Source organism: Sturnus vulgaris, chromosome Z, assembly GCF_052056855.1.
Source record: "Sturnus vulgaris isolate bStuVul1 chromosome Z, bStuVul1.hap1, whole genome shotgun sequence".
Lineage (NCBI taxonomy): Eukaryota > Metazoa > Chordata > Aves > Passeriformes > Sturnidae > Sturnus > Sturnus vulgaris.
In genome coordinates, this window is record NC_142283.1 from 30,729,148 (window position 1) to 30,738,840 (window position 9,693).

At 35.3% G+C, this 9,693-nt stretch overlaps 1 protein-coding gene across 1 annotated transcript in view; it reads left to right on the forward strand.

Moving 5' to 3' along the window:
- The window catches only part of SLCO4C1 (solute carrier organic anion transporter family member 4C1), a 37,891-nt gene extending 28,660 nt beyond the window's left edge, over positions 1-9,231 (forward strand). The window contains exons 9-13 of the mRNA XM_014892409.2: positions 225-378; positions 1,886-2,073; positions 4,094-4,158; positions 5,888-6,025; positions 8,404-9,231. Coding sequence (XP_014747895.1) covers positions 225-378; positions 1,886-2,073; positions 4,094-4,158; positions 5,888-6,025; positions 8,404-8,531 — 673 coding nt within the window. The 3' untranslated portion in view covers positions 8,532-9,231. The remainder of the gene's footprint in view (positions 1-224; positions 379-1,885; positions 2,074-4,093; positions 4,159-5,887; positions 6,026-8,403) is intronic.
- Positions 9,232-9,693: the final 462 nt, after the last annotated feature.

Genomic DNA, 9,693 nt, shown 5'->3' on the forward strand with positions numbered 1-9,693 from the left:
AGGAATAATATTTGGATAGACTAATTGCATAAAAATAACTAGATGTAAAATAAATGGAAAATCTAGAGCTCTAACTACTATGCTTATTTTTAAGCAACTAAGTGCATAAATAACATGCATAGAGTATTTTAAAATTTATTATGCTATAAATATTGCATTACTTATTTACATTTCTTCCGGTTTTCAGTTGCTTTATTAAATGCCTATTTACTTCTGCTTTTCAGAACAGGCACTCTGCATAACTTAACAGCACCATGCAATGCTAACTGCAGGTGTTTACGCTCCATGTACTACCCAATTTGTGGCAGAGATGAAGTCCAGTACTTTTCTCCCTGTTTTGCAGGATGTGCCTCATACCGTTTTAACAACATGAAAAAGGTACTTGATGCAATGAAGGTAGCTGACATAGTTTGTTCTGGTTTCCTATAAAATGCACTATATTTCAAACTGTTCTTCCCTACAATACAAACATAAGTTGTATTTAGCAAAATCCAGCAATTACAATACACAGTTCACTTATGGTACCACTGTGATTCCCACTGCTGCTCTCTTAACATATTCACTGTCACAGTGCTGGGCCTTCCTAGTTGTTGGAAGGCCTACATAGGTTGAAGCCTTGTCAAGCCCATTGCTCTCTGAAATATTTCTGGTAGTTGTCTGGCTTTTTATACTCTATGTTCAGGTGAGCCACACTCCCTGCCCTTCACCCCCCATGTTCATGCTGGTCTGGCTAACTTAGGAAAATGTTTCCACTCTCTTAATGAACTCAGAGAGAAGCAATTTACACTAGTGTTGATTCAGTGAAGTGGGAGAGCTGTGTCTTTTCGGTATAGCTTTCTTTGCAACAGTTCTGATCATTCACAGCCTGCATTGTTCTATGAGCTTTCTGGGCACATCACTTTCCCACCTCTGGGCCTTCTTTCATTGTAAAGATTTACTGGTTAGCCCCATGGTTTCTCAATTGTGTGATGCCATTCTGCAAATGTACTTCTACCAGACTTTCTAATGCTGAAAATAAGTTAAATCTAAATGTACTTTAAATAGAATTCACAATCAGAAAAGTCAGCAATTGTCTTGACATTACCTGAAGTTCTTATCTAGATCTTTAAGCAAAATACAATATTTATTGTATACATGACAACCTGCTTCCATGAGTTTTGAAAACTTGAATGTCAGTAGCCCCTGATGCAGAAACGATAAGTCATGAAAGTGCCTAGGTTATTATCAAGCCTTCCTGGAACTGAGGGGCCTTCTGTGCTTGTCTCTACTAGTACAATAAATTCTTGAGTGGGGATGTGGGAGCAGTGTAGGGAGATCCAAACGGCAAGCTGACCCAGGAAAGGCCTTTGTACTTTTTATATTGGAAAATGAGAGTAGGTTTTATCCATAAGAAAATATAGGAGGCTAACTACTTGCTGTCAAAACCTCACCTTTCACTGACACATTATATTTTTCTTTGAAAACAAACTTCTGTGGATTTAGATGAAGAGCTATTCCATTTGTTCACAAGCTTATAGAAGTGGTCCTATATTGCCTCTGTTCTTTCCTGTTTAAGTCTTAAGAGTAGAACTTGCCTCTCTGTATATGGTTTGCTTCTGACATCTGCAAGGCTTTTATGTTTGTAGCTAAAAGCTTGCTCCTTACAAGAAGTCAAAAAGCCAAGAATACCTTTTGCTCAGGTGAGGTAGATCTGCCAAGTTCTGATGAACTAGTTTTAAAAATTAGTGTTAGTGTCATGTGCTCATCAGGAAATTGACTGTTTCCCATATGGTTAAGTCAGTGTTTATTCTTGTCTTGTGTGATGCAAATACAATGAAAATTTACGAGAATAGTGTAATTTTGTGTCATTCTTGGAGCTAAATTTTGTCTTATAAATTATTTGTAGACATACCACAACTGTTCCTGTATTGGGAAACTAAAAAGAGAAAATCGTTTAGAAGACTTTCTCTATGAAGCTGTCCCTGGGAAATGTCCAACACAATGCAAATTTTTACCTTTATTCCTAACCTTCTTCTTTTTTGCTATTGTTTTTACGTTTATGGCTACTACTCCAACAACTGTGGCCATTCTCAGGTATGTATTCTGGTCTGAAAGAAAGGTAAAATTATTTTGAAAAGTATCAGTGGAATACTTCTATTTGTTTTGCTTTGCAACTTGCTATTTGAACAAGGTTGTGTAGTACACAAGCAGTATTTTAAACAGAGCACAGTCATACCACTGTTCACTCTTGTTAATAGGTAAGTTTTGAATTTACTTTTTAAAAAATCTTTCTAACGTGAAGCAAAATCAATTTCTTGGGAGCACTCTTGACTTCTGGTTAAAGCAAAACGGAATAAATGTTCCATGTACTTTAATGACGAAAATAGTTGACTAGCCTGTCTATTGATAGTGTCAGCATTTCAAATTGTATCAGGAAAAGGACAAAATAACAAGTAGTCTTGTATTCTCAACCTTAGATTCCTGTCTCAGTTCAGAGTTCTAGCTTGAAAAATTGTAGTCTGTAGACTACAAGACTACAAGAACTGTAGACTGCTTCCCATGATATTCATGTTGTTTGTATGGTAGTCTTTTAATGCAAAATGTGATAGCAAGTTAAGTAGTGGTTTTGCTGTCTTTCAAATTCCTGAAACTTACATGTGTGAAAGGTTGATTTTTTTTATTGTTGTTGTTTTCATTTTTAAAATGTGCTTCTCATTCTGAATTAACAGCTGTTTTGCTTTATGTTGAAGTTTGACGTGTACTTCTAATACTTTTAGTGAAAAGATAACTATGATGGATAAGTGTGTAGCTTTATGAGGATGTGGCTAGATGCCCTTTGGCAGGGGGCTGAGGAAATTAGTAACATCCTACAACACTTCTTTGTAGTAGCCTCCTTTCCAGGTTTGGTGTAAATCTGGAATTAACAGCTTGTCATATCAGTGTAGGGGCAGAATGATGTGAAGTTCTGCATTATCTTCAAAATTGAGCTTTATTTCAATAATTCTAAGCAGTAATATTTGCATATTTAAATCCTTATATAATTCAGCTGAAATAGTGGAACAGTTTTTATGGAAAAAAGGACTTTAAGTAGTTTAATTTTTCAAAAACTAATTTAAATAGCTAAATCCCAGTAAATTTTACAGTATATTCTGATATCTTTTTAGTGAGCCTATTTTGTGCAATGTCAAACATAAACCCATATATTCATGACAGTGATCTAGTTCTAGAAATAATCACCTGCATGATGTGAAACTCATTATCCTTCTCTTAATTGCCTTTATGGGTAATAGAATTCTAACACTGCTGATAGGTGCTCGTCTTGGATGTTTTGATGTGGGTAATTCTCACACACACTAGAATGTGGGAAGAACTTCTGAATGTGTAAATACGGTCTTTTTCAACACTGTATTTCAATGCAGTTCATTAAAGAAAATACTTCTGAAACTATATAAATTAAGCAAGTTAGGTTGTATTTAACTTCTGTGGTAGCACGTTTAAGACACTATCATGAAAATATGTTTGTTCCTTGAAAAATATCTTTAAAAAATAGATAAGATGTAAATAGATAAATTCTGCTACTTGTTAAATCATTATATTGGCTTGCATAGCATAGGCCAGCATAGTTTATTTATATACTTTCTTTCAGCTTGTCTGTCTCTCTTTCAGCTTGTCTGTCTTATATTATTTCAAGCAAATATATGCAAAGGTTGCAGAAATACATCATGTTGTGCTGTGCTGCAATCTAGTCTCAATTAATGTATTGCTTCTTTAGGTATAGTAGCTCAAGATTGAATCCTAGCACTGTTTTAATTTCCTTGGTTGTTCTATGGAAAAAATGTTCAACAGTATATCAGGGTGCTGATAGCAAGCTTCCGTTTTATTTATAATATTTTGTTAAACTAGTTAAGTCTGAAATTTCTTGATGGGCTACTTGTGTCTTTTATCTAAACATTACTTGAAATAGTTTGGTTAGTTGTTCTGCACACTGGATTTCTAAACCTCTCAGGAATTAACAGGTGGAAAGAGTATATAGAGAAAAAGCATATTCACTGAGGGGCACAGCACAGAAGTGGGACTTGTTTACTCTGTCTTAAACTGCAAATCTTATTTACAGGTGTGTACCAGATAAACAGCGCTCATTTGCTCTTGGAGTACAGTTAGTGTTTCTGCGACTACTGGGTATGACTTCCTTGTTGAAACATTTGCCTCTGAATAATCTACTTATTTGACACTTTTTTCTAGACTTTTAAATGATTAATTAAGAAGCTTTCAGAGCAGCTTGGAGCAGTCTCATTGTCTTATAGGATAAATTTCTTGTAACATACCATCTGGATTCAAATTCCTTGCTAATAAGGCATTCATGGTCTCTGTAGCCTTTTTCATTCTTATGAACACAAACCAAATACAGGTAACTGTCATTCTCTCAGTAAAAGGCGTCTGCTGCTACTTTCCCCAGAAGAAGGCCTATTCTGAAAACTGAGATAAGAAGAACTGATGTAATAGAAAACAGTTTCATGTAACACCTGAAATCCAGAAGTTAAAAAAAAGTGAATATGTGGAGCCTTTTCTCTCCTTCCTTCCTTTAAAATGTCTTTGACTAATTTCAGCATTTATTGAAATTGTAGATAATTGTACATAAATAATTACAGAGTATAATGTGGGAAATATAATACTTAAATTCTAAATCTAAGCATCTCCAATATTTCAGTAGGACAGATGAATCTCCTTAAGTAAAACAAAGCTAAGTGTAGGTATTTTCTGATCCATGTGCATTTGAATTTTCTCAGGCATAATTAAAATTCTTATTTTAGTAGTAGATAGTATCTAAATGGCATGTTTAATTTAAGACTTGGACAAGACACAGTTGCTGTTTGGACTTTTATGCCAATATTTAATGCTTCAGCCATTTCCTCTCCTTTGAGATAGATAATATATCTAAAAGTGTGAGTTCTGCTTTGCTGTATTCAAACTGATTAATATAAGTCATTCTACTGATAAAGTGTAATAGAAGCAATCATTCTCACAGGTAGAAATTAGCTGGAAGACTGTGCTCAGTGTTGTATAAGGGTCTTCCTGTTTCACTTTTCTCAGAGTTCAGATATTTATGCTGGACCTCTAGCTCCTGACTTCACTGTGGCATTACTTTACATAGCATTTCTTACAAGAAGCATATTTTTGCTGTAGGCTTTAGGAATCATACAGGGGTTTTAGGGTGAAGGCGTAGTGAGGCACATAGCTACTTCGTTAGCTCTAGGAGTTTAAACGTTGGGTAGATTGGCTATGTAGTGATGTACCTGGTGTATTTATTCTAAAATTTTCTATACCTACATGCAAGACACTTGTGCATTATAACACACAAAAATCACACAGAGTTAATAAAATCTATGCAAGAATAATTTTAAACACTGAGGTTTTTTTGGTGAAATTTTTACTGGAAGCTTTGCTACATCTGAGGAATGGGGAGAGATGTGTAACTGAACATTTAACATAATATTTTAGTTCTCTTAATTTGGAACAGATTGGTGTGTATCATCAGAAGGAAGGGACTTCTTTCCTTTCAGTTAAATTCCTGATTCCTTGATTAGTTGTTTTCACCACTGATTTTAATTACTTTTTTCCCATAAAAGACCAAGGAAGTTAAGAAGCTCAAGTCTTTGAATAAACTTATTTCTTAACAAAGTGAGAACTGTATAACAAATTAACGCTATTACTCCCAGATATTAACTGAGAGCAATGTTAGGTGCAGACTTACTATGTAATATGAGGCCTATGACTTTGATTAAAATATTTTGTTTTGTGTTTGGTTCTCCCATTTTATCTTCTCCACCAGCTTGGCATTTCACTGTATGCATGAAAACCAAGTATGCCAAATAATTCAAACATTCTAACATGTTACTGTGTTTTTTAGGTACTATTCCTGGACCAATTTTGTTCGGTGTTGCCATAGACAGCAGTTGTATTCTGTGGGATATTAATGAATGTGAAACTAAAGGAGCTTGCTGGGTATATGACAATGAAAGAATGGCTTATTTGCTGATGGGCATAAGTAAGTCTTTTATATTAAATGCATATACTAGGTAACATATATACTGACCCTGACTGCTAGTTGGGAATTATTTTGAAATAAAACCTTACACTTTTCATTTTTAGCAGCAGTGTTTTTAAACTTTTTTTCATACATGATCAGCAAAATATCATGGAAGGAGAAATACCACAGTAAGTAAACCTTAACAGTTACTTTAAAAACTCTTTTAGTAATAGCACAAAATAGTTTTGGTCTTTGATCTTGCTTCATTGTTGCGCTTTTATTTACTAAATTTTAAGGGACTGGCTCACACTTCAGTCTGTCTTCAGGGCAATGCGCATAATTAGGAATGTGAAGATGATTACAGGGATGGAGCACCTCTCCTATTAAAGAAAAGGCTGAGAGAATTGTGTTTGTTGAGCCTGGGAAAGTGAAGTCTCCAAGCTGACCTTAATGAGGCCTTTCAGTATCTCAAGGGGAGCCTACAAGAAATATAAGAAAAGAACTCTATAAGGGAGCATCGTAATGGAACAAGGGGTAATGGATTGAAACTCAGAAGTTAGGTTTTGATTTGATATTAGGAAGAAATTGTTTACTGAGAGGGTGGCTAGGCCCTGAAGCAGGTTGCACAGACAAGTTATAGATGCCCCATGCCTGGAAGTGTTCAAGGTAAGGATCCTGAGAAATCTGATCTAGTGGAAGGTGTCCCTGCTCCCTGCAGAGAGTTGGAAGTAGACAGTCTTTAGGTTCCCTTCCCACTCAAACCATTTTGTGATTACATGATTGCGTGTGTTGGCAGTTAAGGTCTGGGGAGCTTTCTTTCTCTTTTTGTATTTCAGTTATTTTCCATAACTTATACAAAGTTCTTGAAAATATCTCTGAACACTAGTCAGAAAAATTCCTGACTTGTTTTAACAATTTGTTCCCTTCAAATGTGAGGTATATATGCCAGTGGGAGACAGGGGAGGGTAGGCTAAGCTTGCATCTGAGATAAGTGCTGTTGTTGTGTCTTCTAGCAACAATATTTACAGTGTGTAAACTGAAGTACTGATGTCTAATCCTGAAACTGAAAAAGCACTAATGACAACTTAAGGTTAAGAATCTCATGGCATTGTTATGAATGGTTTTCTATTTTTCCAATTAAACAAACAACAAAGATTAAATGTAACAACAAATTTTTAATAGTAACAATTATAAATGAATACAATCAAAAGTATTAAAGATGATTACAAAAATTATTGAAACTGAATACTATCCAAGTAAAGTATTACAGTTGTATAATTTGGGATGGATAAAATTTGAGAGTAAGTGTTTTAGTATAATTGAGGTTCGTATAAAGCATAAGCAAAACCGACCGGGGGTACGGGAAGGGGCCTGCCCTTCCTCTCATACCAAAGTATCCAGGCTAACAATCCCACTTATATACTATAGGCTACAAAAGTTTCTAGGAAGCTCCTCCTAGTTTCTATTCCTAAAATCTACGTAACTATACTGCACGGCGCATGCTCTACTAATGGGTTGGGGTCTCTTATCCTTTTGAGGGTCTTATTTCTGGTGAAGGCTCATCATCTTCATCAGTGACCGAGGTGTGACCTGCAGGTAGCACAGGCACCCTGTGTGACTGAGCAGATGTTTTCCATAACATGACTCTAATTAAGTCCCATGCTTGGAATCATTCCATTTTTGCCCATTTCAAGGTTGAAGCTGTATTTCTAGATGCTGCTTATCAGACCTACGTCCTTCTACTATTCTTATCTGACTTTCTTCCAACCTTCTTCTTCGACTCCCAACATCTGGAAGATGTCTTTTGTCCTGTATCACCCATCTCCCCCCCTTTCACTCGGTAACAATTGTCTTCTATTGATCTAAATACAATTTTGCTAATATAGTTACAATTTAATTAGCACGAATCACATTTATCACAGCATATTTGTGATCAAATGCAATCCCTCCTGCTTTGCCCTTCTTGGCCTTTCAAGTTGCACAAACACCTTTCTGTAACCTTTTAAGAGAGCTGACAAGAGAATACTTAACAGGTATTCACATGGGAAGTTTTAGTTTCTTGAAGAGAGACTATTGATATAATAAATGACAGTACTGAAAAAAGAAATAAGAAAGACTTGCACTTGAAGCTAGAATGGGTGAAGAAATACAGAACTGGAGCAAAGGTAATAGCTGCTGCAAGCAAAAATTGGCAGGCAGTTGAGGGGTCTGACTTCAGCTGGATGGTTGTCTTTATCTACCCTTGGACATTCATGTAAAATGTATTTAAATGGAGGCTATGAATTTCAGTCTTACAGGGTGTATGTAACTCACCATATGAAGTTTTATAAATGTGTGAAACACTGTCTGCTACTGAAAGTGAGTGTGATAAAGACTCTTCTGTCCTTTGCATTCAGGTGCTGCTTGCAAAATCGTCACAATCATCTTTGCGTTCATGGCAGTGTATTTCTACAAGCCTCCGCAATTAACTAAAGCCCTACCACGAAAGACTTCAGAAAAGATATCTGCTATACACAAAAAATGATGAGCAAATCAGGGAGTTTGGAAAGAAAACTGTAAAAATAAGCATTATTACAACACTTGTACCAAAGTTCTTGTACACTGTTGCCTAAATATAAAAGATCATATTCAACATTTGAACAACTTGGAATATTTTGAATCTGTACTATTCTCTAATTTGCTAACATTGTATAGTATTACATTGTGGCTATCCAAAGAAGTTACACTGAAATTTGCAGTCTAATTTTAAAGTCTAGTATGTAACTTAATTGAAACAAAATGGTACACTGATCATAAAACAGGAAAAAATAAACTGAACTGAGCTGACTGAGCCCCATTTATCCCTAAATGTTACTGTACTAGGAGAAAACAAGTAGCTTGGTATATTGAAGAGAATTATATATGTTTAAAAACCACTTAATGTGCACATAATCTGGGCTAGTGCCGTTGGGGATTTGTCTGTAGAAGCACTTGGGAATGTGTGAGTTTGGCTATGTTTTAGAAATATTTTTACATATTATCTCAATGGCATAAGTTCACCTTTGAGTATTTGTAGGAAAATGTAAATAGTTATGATAGCTGAGTTGCAAAATCAAAATATTGGTTAGTTTAAGTACTTGAGTTTCTATCTGGAATATATACAGAAACTTGCTGTCCAGCTGCTTTATTTAAGCACTCTTAAAATGTTGCTATAAAATTTTAAAATAAAACCTATTTTCTTACTACATCTGTGTATGCTTTGTCATTTCCAAATGTGACAGTTATTCTTGACTCCTAAGTCAAAAAGAAAATAAAGCCACATTTTAGCTTTGAAGCTTCCATACACATTCTTGCTGGCTTTCAGCATTGTGTTTCTTGGAGTCATGTTATTAAAGTCATATCATAGTCATTTCATAGCACAATACAAGTCACAGGTTAACCACTGTTCCCAGATATTAATCTATATTGCCTACTACTGAAATATCATTCAATATTGACAGGAAAATTTTAATGAGTAAGATACTCTCTAACGCTTGCTTTACTTTGGTAATTTTTTTTTCTGTTGCATTGGCTGTTCATGTCACTCTTATGAAGCTATGTGCCCTCTTCCTTGGCTTACAAGGACTGTCGTCAGTGACTCTGCCAAGATTTTTAAACAAGTGCTAGAACAAAGGATTATGGCATATGGTTCAAGTTTCATCTAATTC